Source organism: Triticum dicoccoides, chromosome 6A, assembly GCF_002162155.2.
Source record: "Triticum dicoccoides isolate Atlit2015 ecotype Zavitan chromosome 6A, WEW_v2.0, whole genome shotgun sequence".
In the NCBI taxonomy this organism is placed as follows: domain Eukaryota; kingdom Viridiplantae; phylum Streptophyta; class Magnoliopsida; order Poales; family Poaceae; genus Triticum; species Triticum dicoccoides.
In genome coordinates this window covers 570,076,997-570,096,842 of record NC_041390.1, presented here as the reverse complement: position 1 = coordinate 570,096,842, position 19,846 = coordinate 570,076,997, and the positions used below count along the sequence as shown (strand labels likewise).

The following is a 19,846-nucleotide window of genomic DNA, read 5'->3' as shown; positions in this document are numbered from 1 at the left end:
ATATATCTAATATATTTTTAATACACGTGAAAGCCGAGATTAATATTTTTCAAATATCAGATTAACATTTTTTGAATACATGATCATCATATTTTCTATACACATTTAACATTGTCTTTTTAAATGCTAGATTAATATTTTTCAAATATAAGGTTAACATTTTTTTATACACATTTCACATTTTGCAAATACAAGTTAACATCACAATTTGTATATTTTTGTATACATTTTAGGTAGACATGGTCATCATTTTTCTATACACACTTAGAAATATCAAAATGCGTGATTAATATTTTAAAAAACATTATGTCAAGTATATTTTTGCAATAAAATATGAAAAAATATGAACATTAAAACAAATTAAAAAACGAGGATGTGGCCTCCAGCGTTCCTGGGCCGGCCCATCGAGAGGGTTCCGTAGGTCTTGCTCTAAGCGATAAATAAATTGTACGAGCCTGGCCGAATTAATCATCATCAATCCTACGCGCGGCCGATGTACGGCCCGGCCCACGCAACGAAAATTAACTCAGCGTTCCTCCTGGATATAAGTCGGTTTCGCCGCTAAATACCCTCTCGCCTTGCCGGCAACCGAAAACGCTCCCCGCTCTTCTCGCACCCACCCACCCCAACCCCCGCCCCGCCGAGGCCTCAATCGCCTCTCGCGTCGACTCTCGAGGGTTCCGCGCTGCCACGCGGGGCCACCCTCCCAGCCTCTGCGCGTCTCGAGCCTCGGCGAGGGCTCGCTCGAAACCCTAGCCGCCGCAATGTCGCGCCGCGGCCGCGAGGAGGAGGAGGAGGAGGAGTTCGAGGAGGTAGAGGAGGAGGAGGAGGCCGACGAGTCGGAGGTGGAGGAGAGGGGCGGCAAGCGGTCGCGCGGCGGCGGGGGGAAGGGCTCGGGCGTCGCGAGCTTCATCGACGACGCGGCCAGCGAGGACGACGACGAGGAGGAAGAGGATGACGACGACGAGGACGACGACGACTACGAGGAGGGCGGCGGCGGTCGCGCCCGCGGCCGCCGGCCCAGCAAGAGGAAGCGGTCGATCCTGATCGACGACATGGCGCAGGTCGACGACGACGACGGCGAGGAGGAGGAGGAGGACGGCTACGAGGAAGGTGAGTGCCCGCTTGCCCTATCGGCCGTACGCCGGCGTCTGGACCCGGGGTAGCAGAATCGCTGTCGTGTTTAACTTCCCGTATCCAAATCCGCCGGAGCTAGTGACGATTTCGTGTCGGATTTTTGCTTCCCAGTCGTTGGTTCCGCAGCATTTCTGCACTATCGACGATTTCTGTGATCGCCGATGCTGGTTCCCTCTCTGGAACCCTTGATTAACCTCGACCATGCCTGCGTTTGGGACTCGTTACCCCTGTTAGAAATGCTGAGGGTGCTTAGTTGGGTTGTTTGATGGCCAATCCGGCTTGAATTACATTCTATTGTTGCTTCAGTGTTGGCTAGGTTCGATAACCATATGTGAACCATCAGTGGCAATGCTTCTTACTTTCCTGTTGTGAACCATCAGTGGAATTTAGTGCGAACTGTGTTAATTTTGTAATTTGGCCATAAATGGGAGATCGTATGGAGTGAAGGACCAAAGTCCATGTTCCATTAAAACTTGTTACTTCCTGCCACTTATGGCTAGACCTACCCAGGATATACCTGGGAAATTGTTGTTACAATCAACTGTCTGGCTCTTTCCAAACCAGCATTGTAGTCAAGATGATGGGCAGAATCATATCCTCCAGAAATTACTAGGGACCTCTATATGATCAAGAGTTTTGGTTTCGATGCCCAGATGGTACTTTTATGTAATTTTTTGATATACTCTTGTTACTTCAAGCTCAATGTAACCATTATGTTTCTTAAGATTGGATGGTGCAGAATTTGATGTTTAGTCGATCATCAACTGCAGTTTCTTTATGGATGTACTCTTGCCATTGGTCCTGAGTTATGTTCACATGGATGTTTATTTCTGCCGTTCAAGTATAACATTTTTTACTTTCCCTTTCGGATTAAAAAATTTCTATGCTTGCCTATCTGTGGGTTGAGTTGTGTAGTATGCAAAAGCAAGACTATTTGTGTTAATGACGTGACTTACGCTCCTTTGCTTTTCGGCAGGTTTTATTGATGATGATGCTCGGGCTGATAATCCTGACGAGGATGTGCAAAGGGGTTCTAGACGTCATTTCAATCCAAATCCAATGGATGATACAGACGACATGGAGAACTTGGAAGAGATGTTAAAATGGAAATATAGAACGCAATCACACTCTGATTTTGATGAAGAGGGTCTAACCGAGGTTGAACAGCAAGCTCTCCTGCCATCAGTGAAGGATCCAAAGCTCTGGATGGTGAAATGTGCGGTAGGTTGCAAGTTCTAGGAAAATTAAGCTCTTGCCTCAGCTCTGCTATTTGTTCATTGTACCATTTGAATCTCATTGTTGTTCTAATTATGACGTCAGATTGGACATGAGCGAGAGACAGCCCTTTGTCTAATGCAAAAGTTCATTGATAGGCAAGATCTCCAGATTAAGTCCGTCGTTGCATTGGAACACCTAAAGAATTACATTTATGTTGAAGCAGAGAAAGAAGCCCATGTCAAGGAGGTAACCATTTCGTAAATTGACATTCTAGTCTTCTTGATAAGGGATGTTAACTAAACTTCATTGCAGGCTTGCAAAGGTCTGCGGAACATCTTTTCTTCAGCAAAAATACTTCTGGTTCCTACAAAAGAAATGACTGATGTTCTCTCTGTCACGAGTAAGTCTGCTGATCTTTCAAGAGATACATGGGTCAGGTTGAAGCTTGGTATATATAAAGGGGATCTTGCTAAGGTATGGTCATCATTGTTTCCCTGGTTGTTGCTAGTATATATTTGTCAATTGCCCAGTTATTTATTTTGATTACCCCCAGGTTGTCGAAGTTGATGATGTGCGCCAAAAGGTTACTGTGAAGCTCATTCCTAGATTAGATTTACAAGCTTTGACAGATAAATTGGTAAGTTACGCTAGTTGCCATTCATCGTGATTTTCTACCTGTCACCTTTCAACGTAACATACACTTTTATCAGTGGGTTGAGCTCATTGACATGCCATTTTATATATCGTCTTGCATCCGCTGTGAACATAGTACTTCAAGTTTGGGTTCTCTTTCCCATATGATTCACAAGTTCCATGCACTGCTGTGTCCAAAAATTGAATTTGTAGCTTTTAACTTATTGAAGGACTTCTTAATTATCAATCTATCTTCTTGGTAGAATGCGTGTTTATACTTCGTATTGTGCTTGCTTGCTGGATGACCTAGCATGATATGACTTTTGTATTGTCAGAAAGGTCTTAAGGTTGCAAAGAAGAAGTCGTTTATTCCACCGCGAAGGTTATTTAGTACCGACGAGGCGAGGTGCTTAATGCTTTTCATCCTTTCGCTATCAAATGATAGTTCAGTTTTATTTATTTATGTATCTTGTCTCCTCTTTTTTCTAACTTAAATGAACACAGGGAGATGAACATTCCTGTAGAACGGAGGAGAGATAAAGATTCTGGGGAATACTTTGAGATGGTTGGCGCTTTAAAATTTGAAGATGGTTTCTTGCGCAAAAAAGTCTCGATAAAATCAATCAGCACACAGAATGTTAAGCCATCACTTGATGAATTGGAGAAATTCGGGAGAGTTGGTGATGACGTGAATGAAGATGTGGCTAGATTGTCCACACTCAGCAGGAAGAAGGGACATTTTATGAAAGGCGATGCTGTAGTTGTTGTTAAAGGTGATCTCAAGGACATAAGGGGCTGTGTGGAGAAAGTAGAGGATTCTATTGTTCACATCCGACCAACACGATCTGATCTTCCGGTAATTACTTGCAGTGAATTTATTATACCACTATCAACTGGACTAGAAAATTTAAACATCTCTTTGTAACATTCAGAAAACACTTGCCTTCAGTGAGAAAGATCTCTGCAAATATTTCAATCCCGGGGACCATGTAAAAGTGGTTTTTGGTGTTCAAGAAGGTGTGACAGGCATGGTAGTTAAAGTGGAAGGACATGTCTTGACCATTTTATCTGACACAAGCAAAGAACATGTGAGCAATTGTTGGTACACCTGTGCATCTATTGGAAATTGCTTTGTTTAAACATATTTTGTAGTATGTTTAACTCTTTTTTGTGACTGCAGATCCGTGTGTTTGCAGATCATGTTGTGGAGAGTTCTGAGGTCACGACGGGGCTTACCAGAATTGGTGATTATGAATTGCATGATCTTGTCCTTCTTGAGTAAGCCCAGAATTTTTAGTGAGGTTGCTACCCATCATGTCTGACGGCTACGAAACAACTTATCCCATTCCTTCACTTTTCAGCAATTTATCATTTGGTGTGATTGTAAGGGTGGAAAGCGAAGCATTTCAGGCAAGCAGAACTGTCTAAATATTCATCTGACTGATTGTCTTGTACGTATAGTTATATGTATTGACCCTTTTGTATAATTAGGTTCTCAAAGGAGTGCCTGATAAACCTGAAGTGGTGCTTGTGAAACTGAGAGAAATAAAATACAAAATCGATCGGCGCACATCTGCAAAAGATAGCAAGAATAACACGGTGTCAACTAAGGATATTGTCAGGGTCATTGAGGGGCCATGCAAGGTGTGTACATTTTGCCTGTTATCTCGTGTTTTGGCAACGTATCGGGTGAAAACGCTTATTCAGTGAAAATCTGAAAACTTTCCCTCTTAACCATTAGATCTAAAATGAACGGATAATATGAGAGGTGGGATCCCCCTTAGCCACTTGAACGTGTTTGACAGAAACCCCCCTGCCGCATCTTAATCTCCTTGTACAACTTCATCTCCTACCTCACGCGATCTAATCCCTGTGAAAACAAATCACCGCCGGAGCTCGCCGGAGACCCCGCGCCCGCGTGCCCGCCGGCCTCGCCGCGCGCGTCATCGCCAAGCACGCCGCTGGCGCTGGAGATGGCGCCGGTGACGTTCACGCCGACGAAGCGCACGCCGCGCTGGGCTCCCTGGGCACGCTCTACGCCGGGGCGAAGGCACTGGGCGACGAGTTCTTCGTCACCGCCGCGCCCGACCGCGACGCGATCCTCTGCCCGGCGATCCCCTCCGCCGCGCTCGCGCTGCTGCTCGCCGGCGAGCCGGCCGCGGCGGCGGCCGCCGCCCCGCCGAAGCAGTACTTCCGGTGCGCGGGCCCATACGGGACATCGTGCCACGGGAACCCGACGTGCGTGACGGACGTGGCCGGCCTGCCGTGCCTGGTGTGCCGGCAGCCGATGACGGTGGAGATGCGGTGGAGCCCCGGCGACGCGCACGGCAAGCTGGCGCAGGTGGCGGCGGCAGGAGCAGGAGGTACGTGAAGGAGGTGGTGAGCTACCTGGTGATGGACGACCTCACGGTGGAGCCCATGTCCACCATCTCCGCCATCATGCTGCTCAAGAAGTTCAGAGCTGTTGGCGCCACCGGAGGCCGTTCATAGGTTCTCCTAGTATGTACAGAAAATCACAGGGATCTCCCGTGTCCAACCCGACGGTCATCAACGGCCGCGAGCGCCGGGTCTCCGGCGAGCTCCGGCGGTGATTTGTTTTCACAGGGACTAGATTGCCTGAGGTAGGAGATGGAGTTGTACAAGGAGATTAAGATGTGGAGGGGGTTTCTGTCAAACACGTTTAAGTGGCTAAGGGGATCCCACCTTTCATATTATCCGTTCATTTTAGATCTAATGGTTAAGAGGGAAAGTTTTCAGATTTTCACTGAACAAGCGTTTTCACCCGATACGTTGCCTTTGATTATTTCTCTCACAATGTCTATTTATTCTGTTGTCTCAATTTAATATTCTTATCACAGGATAACAAACATTTCTTTTTCTGTTCACATTAGGGAAAGCAAGGACCTGTGGAACATATACACAAAGGGATATGTTTTATACATGACCGCCACCACCTTGAACATTCAGGCTTTATCTGTGCAAAAGCACAATCGTGTGTCCTTGTTGGGGGATCGGTTGTCAACAGCAGCAGGATGGTCTGTGCTTTGATTATCTCAAATAAATTTTATTGGTACCTAGAACATGCCATCATATCTTCAGTTTACTTGTTTTTGCAGGGTGTTGATACAGCAGATCCACGGCTTGGTGCTTTTAGATCTCCAGCAAGGATCTTGCAATCTCCTGGAGGGCTTCCGCCGAGAGGACCTTACATGAATTGTATGAATATTGATAGTTTGGATGCTCCTTATCTCTGCCATTAGTTTTAGTCAGCTGCATCTTGTGCGAAGTCTATTACTTACACTACTTTATGCTGATGTAATAATTCACTCCCCTCCTATCTAACACAGCCGGTGGAAGGTTTGGAGGAGGTGGTCGTGGTGGCAGAGGGCATGATGCCTTGGTGAGTAGATGCATCAAAATTAAATCTGGTCCCTACAAAGGATATCGTGGCCGTGTTAAAGAAGTGAATGGTGCACTTGTGCGTGTGGAGCTTGATTCACTTATGAAGATTGTCACAGGTGAACAACTTTTGTCACAATTGTTGTTGTCTGTCTACTGTTGACGACTAACCTTGCTGCAAACATATAGTTAAGAGAGAGGATATTGCTGACACAGCGAATGTTGGGACACCATTCCGGTAAATTTCTATTTGATCAACCATATTTAACAAGCTGTTCGGTACCATTTTCTCATTTGCTGACCAGTTGTATTGGCAGTGAATCTCGTTATTCATTGGGCAGTGAAACACCTATGCACCCATCTCGAACGCCATTGTATCCTATTCAAACTCCAATGCGAGAACCTGGAGGTGTGCTTACTTACATAGTTACATTCTTTGTTATGGTTCAATTTGAGATTGCCTAGATCACTTTTTCTATCACATATGTTGCTAAGACGTTTTATTATAGTATTGTATTACACACTATCTACAGTGACTTCTAATTTCCGTGAATTTGAAACGCCATACATTTAGAAAAGGAGGGAAATACTATAGTTGCACCTACATCAAAATAATTCTTGTGTTCTCTGTACTTGAAGTTGAATAGTCATTATATTGCCACTTTGGCTCTCTTGGTCATTCACCCATTTGATCTGCAAATCATTTTGGTGCTATTTGTTCATTTTCGCCCTCTCCTGTTCAGATGCCTATCACATCGCCTATTTCTGTGCCATTCATTTCATTGTACCATGTACTGTTTCTTATTCCCCTTTTCCATGGTAACAAGTTATTTGAATTTGCGCAGCGACACCAATTTGTGATGGATCGCAAACTCCTATGCATAATCAAGCCTGGGCACCAATGAGTCCACCGAGGTTGGTATACTTCTTTGGAGAACAAATTGGTTACTTAGGCTTGCAGAATTGAAATCCTGAAATTTAGAATAAAGCAGCTTCAGATGTTTTGTGTATCCTGCCCCATAGTGAAACTATTTCAACCTTGTCTGTTGCGAAGTGGAGTGTTGAAACTTTTACTGGAGTTAATCTTGATGGTCTGTTTGGTTGCTGATTGTGTTCTAATTATATGATCAGGGATAACCAGGAAGATGGAAATCGTGGCACTTGGGGCGCTTGGGGGATCAGTCCAGCTTACCAGGTTCCATGTGCTTCTTGTTAACTTTGAAAATTGTTTATCCTTGTGTTGGCTACTGAAATGTATTGCTGTTTCTACACACAGCCAGGAACTCCAGTAACTAGGCCATTTGATGCCCCCACTCCTGGATCAGGGTGGGAAAGTACCTCTAGAACTGGCTTTGGTGATGCTCCATTCAACGCTCCAACACCTAGTGCTCAACCAATGACCCCAATTCCTGCCTCTTATTTGCCTGGAACCCCTGGTGGCCAGCTAATGACCCCAGGGAATGCTGGAATGGACGCAATGTCTCCAATGATAGGTTTGCCCTTGCCCTTTCATCTACAACTGGGATGGGATTGAAACCAGCACCTTTTTTGTGTGCACATCTGTGAATACCTTTTGCCAAAATGCTTTCAGGGGATGAGGGCGGCAGTAATTGGCTCTTGCCAGATGTTTGCGTCAATGTGTCCAGAGGAGATGGTTCCACCAATGGTGTGGTGAAGGAAGTGCTCCTGGTATGTAACGTTCATTTATGGTTGTTACAAGTGCATGCAGAAGTGGTTTCTCCACATGTTTCTTTGGTGCCGGTTTTTTTTATCTCCGCGAGTCTGAATTTGCAGGATGGATCTTGCCGTGTCGCACTTGGGCCATCAGGCAGTGGGGATGAAGTAACAGCTCTTCCAGACGAGCTCGAGATCATCAGGCCGAAGAAGAGCGACAGGGTCAAGATAATGAATGGCAGCATGCGTGGAGTTATAGGAAGACTGGTAGGAGTCGACGGGTCTGATGGGATTGTCCGGGTGGAAAGTCCGCTTGACATGAAAATAGTAGACCTGGTGATTTTGGGTAAACTAGCAACGTGAGATAGCTGTTCACCTGTTAGGTGTTATCTGAACTGTCCTAGGCCGCAAAATTAGAAGGAAAAATACATGTTTTTGGTCAACTTAGCAATTTTAGATCGCTCTAACCGGTCAGATTGGTTGTTCTTAATCCCACTTGCTCAGTATCATGTGAATTATTGGACCATGATGTAGATATTCCCAGATGCTGCCCGGAGATATACTCGGGAATGCTTGATCTTTCTAATCCTGACATGACACATCATCCCGTTTTATCTTTCTGCACTTCGTATACTTATTTAAACTTTTTGGATTGGGATTTACTCCTATGGTCTGCTCTAATAAAACCTGGAGAATCTCTTTCAAGTCTGCCTGATACCACATCGGTTTCCGTTCTGAACCTGTGGCAGTGCAGCATGGCACAGTTGATGGAAACCAGTTTTATGTAGGCGAGCTGAGTTAGGGAGGGTACCGTCCAATAGGATCCACGCCTCCAGGGGACCATGACTGAGAGATCAAAAATGGCTGAGGATTGAAAAATGGTTCAGTGAGCTAGATCCCATTTCAGAAAATGACGAGGTCAGCTCTTATTTACATATACAAAAAAATTGCAATCATTTGTCAGCTTGGGAAAAGTTACCGCACATTTGTCTAGAATAAGAAACACCAACTTGATAAAAAAAAACTCTTGCAGTAACCTTTTTCGGTGGAAAACTTGCAGTAACTTATTGTAAAAGAAACCTCTAAGCCCAAAACCACAAATAATTATATCTCCCTCCAAATTTCACATTGATGTGTTCCTAGTGTATTTATTTTCATATATTCTTTTAAGGCATGATTCTTTGCGTTGCATAATACGAATGCTTTTCCTTGAGTATTTGTGCCTTTTCCATACGACTTTATTTTCTATAGCTGTTGTACTTTTCTTGCTTGATGAAGCTGTCCGTGATGCATGATTTGAATGCTGAGCCAATGGATTAAGACTTGGGTTCCAATTCCATCGTCACTCGTCACTCTGCTTCGACGCACTGTTAGCATAATGAATGGAAATGACTAAATCAACTGTTGCAGCTGAACATGCCAGTAAAGAGAAAAGGAGAAGACACCAACCAAGACAAGAAAATCGCATAAACTAAAGAAACGAAGGCCACTGTGAAATAAGCCATCAAGGAAAATAGCCTGCGCAGATTGATTCCACCAGGAATAGTAATCCGGTGTGCAAAATAAGGATAATTATTCAGTATGCATGTCACATGGAGAAAGTGACCCTTTTTTAGATACATAAACCGAGAATCATCACGAGGAAAGTACGTTGAGGCGAAGAAGGGGTCGGTCAACTTAACCTAGTGAATGTCTCATTCAGCCCACACTGCCTACCTTCTTCCTTGACCACGATCGACTAGCACCCAGAGGCGAGTCTCTCTCAAGAAAAGAAAAAACCCAGAGGCGAAGCGGTGGTTTATAGGTCATTGCACATTACTCTCCAGCGCAGCATTCCGTCTACACACGATGGATGAAGTCTAAACTTAACACCATGGAGACATTGCTATGTGCCTTTGAAGTGCGATGCATGCCGACTTACAAACATATTTAGCAAATGAGCATGCAAAGCCGGAAAATAGATTTTAGTGTAGTGATCACTATGTTCCCCATGCCTCTCATGCCTAAAAATCTGCATCTATCTTTTGTCAATATCATCACGTAAATCTTAAAACTCACACTTGGTTCTTCTGAAATCTCTATATGATCAGTTTGTAGAAGTATTCACACTATCTTCCTTTTATAAGGAGGAAATGAATAGTAGGTTTGGTTTAATACGACAACTCATCCGAGCACATGGTGCGTCAGTCAGTGAATTTAATATGTTACTCGAAGCCACGAAACAAGATTGGGACAACCTGGATCTTTCATTACAAATTACATAATCATTTACGAGCTGGAAGAAAATTATTGTACTACATTAAACTAAAAAATTTGCATTAATACACTATAAACATAATATTTAAGTTATTTTAACATAATGTAAGAAAGATTTTTGTGTCACATACAATACGTTAAAAACCCAAAATAATAACCATTTCCCTCAAAATTCACATGTATGAGCTTCGTTCTATCCTCGGCATGGATGGTTTTCCTCATAAGCCGGAAAATTCTTAGAGATGTTATCAAAATAATTTAAATATATATGATGGATCTTGTCAAGTTGCACTTAGGTCAAAGATGCGATGGGGACAAAGTAACGACTCTTCCAAACAAGCTTGTGATCGTCAAGAGAAGAAGAATGACATGCTGAAGGTAATCAAATAGAAAACTGATAGCAGTCGACAAACTTGGTGGAATTGTCAGGTGGAAGGCCCACTTGAAGTAAAAATAGTACACATGGTGATATTGGGAAAATTAGCAATGTGAGATAGTTGTGCAGCCATGCATGCAAGAACAACCGTGGTTCATACTTCCTCTGTTCCATAATGTAGTGCATGTAGATTTTTTTGAAAATTCAAACCACACAAACTTTGATCAAGTTTGTGGAAAACATTTATATTTAAAATGCCAAACGTATATCATTAGATTCATCATAAGATGAAGTTTCATATTTTATATATTTGGTATATAAATAGTTTTCTCTATAAATTTGGTCAAAGTTTGCAATGTTTGTCTTTAAAAAAAAATCTATATGCACTACATTATAGAATGAAGAGAGTATTTAGTAACATGTGAGGTATTATCTAAGAAGTCCTTGGTAGCAAAATTAAGAGACTAGATGTTTTTTGGTCAAACTAGCAACTTAAGATCTCTCTAACTGTCTAACAGGTCAGATTGATGATTCTTAACTCCAGTTGTAAGTATTCTATAAATTATTGGTTCATTTTTTTATATTCCCAAATGTTGGCTAAATCTATGTTCTGGAATACTTGATCTTTATGTGCCTAACGTTGCTTGTCATCCCGTTTTATTTTCTGAAGCCTTACTGTGTAATCTATATTTTGCACTCTGCGCACTCTTTAGGGGGGTGTTTGGTTGGATTTATTTCTGGCTTTTACACTTTAGCTTAGAAGCCAAAAAGGCATCCATTTATGAGCTTTTGACTTTGACTTTTGCCTAATATTGCTACATCATGGTATAAGCCAAAAGCCATAAATAGATGCTTTTTTGGCTCATAAACCAAAGTGTAAAAGCCAAGAATATAAGCCCAACCAAACACCGGTTTGTCTTATTTAATCTAGTCAACTATACCATCAACAAGTGTTAGACAAAGTCAGAGTTTTTGCCTGCCGCGCTGCTATAAATAGTTTGGCAGTTCAATCACAAGTTTCGAGAAAAGAGATCAAGCTACCAACAAGGGTGAGAAGTAATCACCTTCATCTTGGCAACATATATGTGGGGTGAAAGGAATGATGTATATGACACATTATCAAGGTTCGTCAATATGACTATGCGCACTCATGAGAGTTGACATGCTTTGCTAGGATCCGCTATCAACAATTGACTTGAGTCATGTCCATGTGTACTTAAACCTATAAGGTCGCACACTTAAGGACGAAATCCTAATTTGAATTAGGATGTGAATTAGACTGGGATTACAACTCTAATGAGCCTCTAGTGTAGAAGCACATTAGAGAGGTATATATTTGCAATGACGACTGCCGATCTTGTTAACAATTGCCTAGAACAATTCCGCACACCGATCCATCATCATTCCACACTCGCTATTTATAATATATAGTAATATATTCTAACTTTATATTAACAACACCTACTTTTATATTTTAGTTCTCCGATATCATGAAAAGCTATCCTCTTTATACCCACAACGTAATTTTATTTCTTATTTCTAGATGGAAGCAAACGTTCGGTATACGTAGAGTCGTATCAGTGGTAGATAAGACTTGATAGAATATTGATCTTACCTTTAGTTCCTTGTGCGTTTGACACTTCATACTTATCACTTTTACCTTTTGAAATTGCTACGATGATTCCTTACACTTGGGGATTATCAGGTTGCTGCATCGGCGTGTCAGACAGCTCAGTCACGTCCATAGCGTGCGTCCGACGCGAGGCAGGAGGAGCTCACGAGGTGAAGGGAAGGAACGAGAAGAGCGGGGCTGGAGACGCTCGATTCGTCAGAGGCCGTCGCTGGATGGAGGCGCGATGCGGTGCGGGTGTCACGTGTGTGTGCGCTGGCAGCAGGAGCGCCGCTCCCCGCCCTCGCTCCATGCCCCCGCGCATGGCAGATGCTCGATGAAATGCATAAACCGAAAAATAACTTTACTCTATTAAATTTAGGGGATCGACTAGGTCTGACAAAAACTTAGTGAAGTAAAAATACTCCACTGAAGATTTACTCCGCCGGATCCTATATGCTATTCCGGGGGATCGGTGTACTGCAATTTCACGCATGCCGCGGAAGACCACCTCAGTATCTGCATGAAGTACGAACACATGGTTTTCCATTCACTCGGCGGCCCATGCCTGTCGCGTGCGGCCATGCCATTGCCATGCCTCCGCTTGCATGCTCGGTCACAGAGAAGCGGTGTGTAGTAGTACATCTGTCATCTGTGGGATGGCATCCCTCTCTCTATATATACACACACACACACAAAGTCTAGCCAGTTAAGTTAGGCCATGCCCATTTAGCTCTGCATTGCTGTCTGAACTATGTATGAGACGCTTGTTCATCTGGCATGAGTGAAGTCAGATAGGGGAGGGAACCAAATGTTTTATGGTGTAAAAGCAAATCGGTTGCTTTCCGGTGAGTGGTTGCTCTCGACTCAGTCGCTCAGGTTTACAATGGTGTTAGAACTCGGAGAGAAACTGATTCAGTTGCCCTGTCCTTGACTTAATGGACCTGATTTGCTGCGGACTAAACTACAACGGGGCGGAGGGAAACCGCGATATGTGAACAACATCCCTGAAGTTGAAACCGCCGTGGCAGGTTCATTATACGCTGGCGATTTATGATTATATATGGTTTGTAAAATGGAAGGTTGCCGTGTTTGTAAAAGAGTTGTGATAGACGAAAATGTGGTTTTGATCGGGAGCACAGATGGTCTCGGAATTGAAACCGCTGATTAGTTCTCGAGATCCATGCAGTAAGTTGAATTGTGTTCTGTATTACATCCGTGGTCAAATATAAAATCTGGTGGCCTGCCATAATATCCCGCAGTTTTTTTTTACCTTCTGTGATTGAAAAATGTTCACCGCTCACTTGGGAAATGTTTATCGTGTATTAAAAGTAGTTCATTATGTATTTTAAAACTGTCCAAATATTTTTTTGTGTGTATTAAAATGTCCGTGAAGTTTTTCTAAATCCCATATTTCTTAAATACACAATGAACTTTTGAAAACTACACGATGAACATTTTTCGAAGAAAGGATGACCACCTATATACACGTCGAACTATTTCTAATGCATGATGAAAAATTCTAAAAAAAATGATGAACATTTTCTAATATATGATCAGCCTTTTGTAAGTATACGGACAATGTTTTTCACACAACGGTGAACATTTCTTAACTATGCACTGAACTTTGTTGCCAAAATATGACATGCGCCTTTTTTAGTGCACAATGGACATTTTTTATACATTATAAAGAAGAATAAGAAGAAAATAAAAAGGAAAAAGAAAAATATAACAGAAAAGGGGGAAATAAAAGAAAAACGTAAAGTAAATTCAAAAAGGAAAATAACAAAAGAAAATAAAAGAGGGGAAAATAACCATATGGGGTCACGCACATAGAACTCCGTCCGTTCAAAATTACTTGACGCTGAAATAATGTATCTAGACCCATTTTAATAATTTCGAATATATCTAAGAAGAATCGAACAACCATATCTTCATGGGCTGCACGAACACCGTGTTTAATTAAATTAGATGACACACGGCCCCAATAGGTGCACATTCCTGGCATTTCCTCTTTTTTTTTAGAAGATTTCCTGGCATTTCCTAAACAGCGCTTAAGTCGCCCGTTTCTTCAATACCAGAAACGGGCGCACACACCTCCCTCCGTGCTGGGCCAGCCCATTTGACCCTTTTTTTCTAAAACCCTACGAAAAATTCACACGCACGATGATTCAAACCAGCGACCTCCTCTTTCTGTCCAAACTACACTATCCACTCGGGACAAATCACCTGCTGTGACTGCTTTTATCCTTTTCCCCTCTTTCTTCTGTCTTTCCTTCAATGTTTTTATTTTACTCCTTTTTTCTTTTGTCAAAATACGCGGAATTTTTCAAATTCGATGATTTTTTTCAAAATCAATGAACTTCTTTTTCAAATTGCCAAACTTTTTTCAAAGTTGATGAACTTATATTCAAATTTGACAAACTTTCTTTTCTATATTTTCTAAAATTTGTGAACTTTTTTTAAAAAAATATGTTTATTTTCAAAATCGACGAACTTTTCTTCAAAACCTGTGACCTTTTTCGAATAACAATGTGATTTTATAGCGTTAAAATTGTGGAATTTTTTTAAACTGATGACCTTTTTCAAATTTGTGAACTATTCTTCAAAATTGGTGAACTTTCATCCAAAATCGTTAAAATATTTTTAAATTCATGACACTTTTTTGAAAATTTGTGAACTTTTTTCAAAATTTGATGAATCATTTTTCAAACCAATAAACTTTTTTCGAATTCCATGAATTTTTTTTAAAAATTGAACCTTTTTCCCATGCTGGCAAATCTTTTTATTGCAAATATGTTATTATTTTTAATGATTTTTATGGGTGCAGAATTGTAACATCTCAAATTTTCAATTTGAAATGTTATACATTAGATCATCACTGTATATCATTATTTGCTTTTGGTTTGATCCTACAAATTCTACGCAACTCAAGGACCCGCGGAGAAAGTTGGGGATTTCGTTATTTTCATATTTGGGTTTCTCAAATTTTGAAAAATAGGATCATTTGATTTTAATTATTTTATCTTCAATTATTTTTATTATAAAAATATGAGAGAGGGAATAAAATGATTTTTCCAAAATAAATTAATACTGAGGATTTAATGATAAAATAAATAAGATTTTATTTTGAAGTTATCTGCTATTTTATTTGAATTTAAGAAAAATGCGCGCTTTTCAAAATTACATTTAGGCCCCAAATAAATGTTCATCCTGTTCGGATTGATTTTAGAAGTCAGGAAAATTTTATTTCAAAATTTTTGGAGTCCATTTAGTATTTATTTTATTTGTTTTTCTGCGCGTAATTATTAAAAAAACGTGCAACCGACTTAGGGCCGGTTTCGGCCGGGACTCTTCGGGCCGGCCTTTATAAGGAGCCGACCCCGAGCCCGTTAAGCCCCAAACACTAGCCGCCCGCTGCCGCCGCCGCCCTGCCGCCGCGCCACGCCACCGCCGCCTTGCCGCCGCGCCGCGCCACCGCCGCACCTGCCGCCCCACGCCGCTAGCCGCCGCACCCCGCCGCCCCATGCCGCTAGCCGCCGCCGCCACCCGCCGCCAGAGGTTGACCCCGCCGCCGCCGCCGGTTTTCCTCGGAAAACCGTTTTTCGCCGGTTTTTCGTTCGGTTCTTTTACATCCTTTTTCTAGATCGGGTTTTTCCGGTTTAGTTTATTTAGCGAGCGTTCGCTCGTTCGTTCGTTTTAACGAACGCGTTCATCGTTTAGTTACAGAAAACGAACGTTCGTTCGTTAATCTGTTGGTCGTTTTTCTTTTTGCTCGGATTTTTCATGATTATTTCTGGTCGCGATTTCAGATCTGATTTTCGTTCTAGTATAACTTTTCGTTCGTTTATCGAAATCAGGCGATTCAAGCGCCTGGAGTTTTGTCTCGAAACGTTCTTTCCGTTTAACCAACTCAAACAATTTTTTGCCTCTGTAAAATTTGACTTAGATCCAGATTAGTAAACGAAGTTTGTTTCTTTTGCCGTTTGATTTTCATTCCTTCGTTCGATTTGATTCTTTTTGCAAACCGGAGTTCTTAAGTTGAACTTTTTGTTAGATCTCTTATTTGAGTTTTACCTGTGCATTAGATGAGTGCTTATTGTATGCTTGTTTGTTTGCGATAGAGTACCCGGAGTGCGCCGCTTGCTACTTTGAATCGCTAGGTTTCGCGGATCATCAGCAAGGCAAGTAACATTTTGATCATACATCCTACTACCCAGTTTTTATTGCATTAGATCAATCCTCAAACATTGCATGAATAGGATCAAATTAAATTATGGGTTTTGGGAAGTAGATGAGGTAGTACCTATCACCTGTTTTATTATCAAACCCTTGAGAGTTACTTCTATGTTTGCTTATATTGCCATGCTATGCTAGTAGACGTGGATTGGGTGAGTATATCCATGACAGATGTGAGATTGTTAAATTAATGGTTTATTTAAGGTGGCAACTTAAAGACACATCTGGGTGGATTGAGGCACCTGGGTATTCCAGCGATTGCCTGTTTTTCTTTATGGACCGCCACCCAAGCTCAAAGGGATCATGAGATTATTCATACTAGAAACTTCCGTGTGCTGCCACAAGCTACTATGGGCTCTAGCATAGTTGACTAAGTCGTGCGAACTCTTACAGTGATAGACTAGCAGATGTAGGGGATGTAGCTTGGTACGGTCTACCCGTTCGTAAGGTGCTAGCGCTTCTGAAAGACTGTGTCTCGGTCATCCGTTTCTCAAACATCATGTAGTGCGAGAATCCCAACGGAGAAGATCGAGTCTTGTGGGAAAAAGTGTGCAAACCTATACAGAGTGTATAAACTAATCATGATTAGCCGTGTCCCCGGTTATGGACAACTTGAGTATCTAGTACATGGATTATCATGTGAATCTCATCATGTTACTTTAATTAATATTGTTGGGTTTAATGATGATGCTTAATTGGGATTGAGAGGGTGTCTACACTCTCAATGTTTAACAACCACCATGATAGTTAAATAAAATTTATTCCTTTGCAGTAGGGAAAATTGGCTTTACGCAAAACTGTAACCATAGAGCTTTCCACCAGCCAAATATGTATGTAGTATAGTCTTATTCTTCCATTACTCTCTATGTGTTACTTTGCCAACATATTCCATGTGCTGACCCGTTTTTGGGCTGCAACGTTCATGTTACAGCTTTTCAGACGACGAGTAAGGTGCCTTTAGGTCATGGTTCTACACTCAGTGATGCCGTTGGAGTTGATGGACTCACTTATCTTCCAAGCCTTTCGCTGTTATCGTTATTAGATGGCCTTAAGCCATATTTATTGTAATAAGTTCTCTTTTGAGACTTTCGATGTAATAAGTGCGTGATTTCTACTCTGTTATAAATCCTTCAGGTACTGTGCGTGTCAGCATTACTGATCCAGGGATGACACTGAAGTACAGAGATCAGACTGTTTGAGGTCTGGTCGCTACAAGATATGTTAATGTTGTCTTAAAAGAAGTATGAAATAGCATTGTTTTCGCATTGTAGACAATGATATTGTCTTGGTCCAATGATTATCGTGTTGAGTCTTTGGCGGACGACATTGGCATGCAGGTTGGAATCCTACGTCTCTCATTCCTATTTTCCAAGGAGGTAGCTTGGCCGGCACACTAGGCGTCGCGCGCGAGCACCAAGAGCGCCAAATAGGAGCTCCCCACATTCTGTTCAAGGCCCTTGATTTCCCTCACGTCCTGCGCCACGACTCATAATTTCGAGCTTGACACCTCCGCCAGCCTGCCCTTTCTAAACCTTCCCATAATTTTACGAAATCACTAATTAAGGTGTACTCTTTGCAAAGGTCATTTACACCTCTCCATGTTGCAACCGGAGAATTCCTTTTTTTCATAGATCTGTTTTTTCAAAACGTTTTATCTCTTAAACCGTGTGTCCAAATTTTAAACCATGTTCACTGTTGGATTCTTCGCGTCGAGATCTTTAAAACTAGATCCCACGTTAATAGATTTTGACGATTTTTTCCCATCAAGAAGACAAAAAAAAACAGAGACAAAAGCACATTTTCTTTGCATGATCTGCTGCTGATCAAATTCATGATATAATTAGTAGATGCTCTTCTACTGCATATGTACTCTTTATCCCGGCTAATGAATGTGCATCATGGCGAAATCTGCAGGAAGGCAACTAATGCACAGGGGAACACAATACGACTGTGGTTCTACGTCTATTACGGTTGCATAACAAACTTTGGTGGGATGCATCGGCCCATGTGTTTGTGATTTATCTGTAGTACATGATGTATGGTTTTATATCTTTCAGAGCCAAGGTTTGCCATACCAAACTTGTGAATATTTGTTCCATTGGCAACTTTGACCATATTTGCCTACCATTAATTAGGTTTGATGGCAAAAACTTGGTTAGGTTGTGTTTTCTTTGGCTCCTTCTTCAACTTCTAGAGCCAAATTTGGTTAGTGTGTCAATGAATGTGCCTGGAACTGGAACTATTGTTCCTGATACACTTTAGGAAACAAGCATGATGGTCCACCACATCTGTTGTATATGGGGTAGACTTGGTCAAAGTTAAAGAAGTGTACCCCATCGGACCAGTACACAAGGGCCCAGTTTTTCGGATGTGCTCATATGGATAGAATGTGCGTGTATGCATTCATAGGGGTGAATGTATGTGCGTGTATATAAGCGCTTGCGTCTGTATTGTGTTAAAAAAAGCAGTGGGGAATCTTCTCACGGGCCAACCTAGGACATAGCCCCCTAGTCCGTGAGGAATTTCCTTTCTGTTTGAAGGGTACCATGAGAAATTTCCTTTATATCCTTTACTCTTAGGCCTAAATTTCAAGTGAAAATCAGACCAAAGCCCATTTTAGTGGCCCTCCCCAACGTTCAGAAAAGAACTAACCATAACTACAAAACTACGCTTGAAGGAATGGCTCAACCTTTTTCTTGCTTATTAAGCTACTTCGGTACCGTCAGAGGGTGGATAGCGCGTACTGCAATTTCATGCATGCCGCAGAAGATCACCTCAGTATCTGCATGAAGTACTACGAACACATGGTTTTCCATTCACTCGGCAGCCCATGCCTCTCGCGTGCGGCCATTGCCATGCCTCCGCTTGCATGCTGGGTCACACAAAACCAGCTCCAGAGAAGCGGTGTGTAGTATATATACATCTGTCATCTCTGGGATGGCATCTCTCTATATATACATACACACACAAAGTCTAGGCACTTAGAGCTAGGCCATGCCCATTTAGCTCTGCATTGCCCTCTGAACTATGTATGAGACGCTTGTTCATCTGGCATGAGTGAAGTCAGATAGGGGAGGGAACCAAATGTTTTATGGTGTAAAGCCAAATCGGTTGCTTTCCGGGGAGTGGTTGCTCTCGACTCGGTTGCTCAGGTTTACAATAGTGTTAGAATCCGGAGAGAAACTGATTCAGTTGCCCTCTCCTAATGGACCTGATTTGCTGCGGGCTAAACTACAACGAGGCAGAGGTAAACTGCCATCTATGAACAACATCCGTGAAGTTGAAATCGCCGCGACATGCCCAAT

At 42.1% G+C, this 19,846-nt stretch overlaps 1 protein-coding gene and 1 pseudogene across 1 annotated transcript; both read left to right on the top strand.

Annotated features, from left to right (window-relative positions):
* The first annotated feature begins 764 nt into the window (after positions 1 to 764).
* Positions 765 to 8,655, top strand: LOC119318028 (putative transcription elongation factor SPT5 homolog 1). Its single transcript, XM_037592532.1, has 21 exons — positions 765 to 1,113; positions 2,114 to 2,358; positions 2,458 to 2,601; positions 2,668 to 2,829; positions 2,909 to 2,992; positions 3,324 to 3,394; positions 3,493 to 3,844; positions 3,921 to 4,076; positions 4,169 to 4,266; positions 4,350 to 4,398; positions 4,480 to 4,632; positions 5,880 to 6,023; positions 6,105 to 6,204; positions 6,336 to 6,506; positions 6,577 to 6,625; positions 6,705 to 6,796; positions 7,233 to 7,302; positions 7,519 to 7,582; positions 7,664 to 7,880; positions 7,979 to 8,076; positions 8,182 to 8,655. Exons 1-21 carry the CDS (start codon positions 765 to 767, stop codon positions 8,422 to 8,424), a joined length of 3,111 nt encoding a protein of 1,036 aa, XP_037448429.1. The 3' UTR covers positions 8,425 to 8,655.
* LOC119317256 lies at positions 4,750 to 5,523 on the top strand (annotated as a pseudogene).
* Positions 8,656 to 19,846: the final 11,191 nt, after the last annotated feature.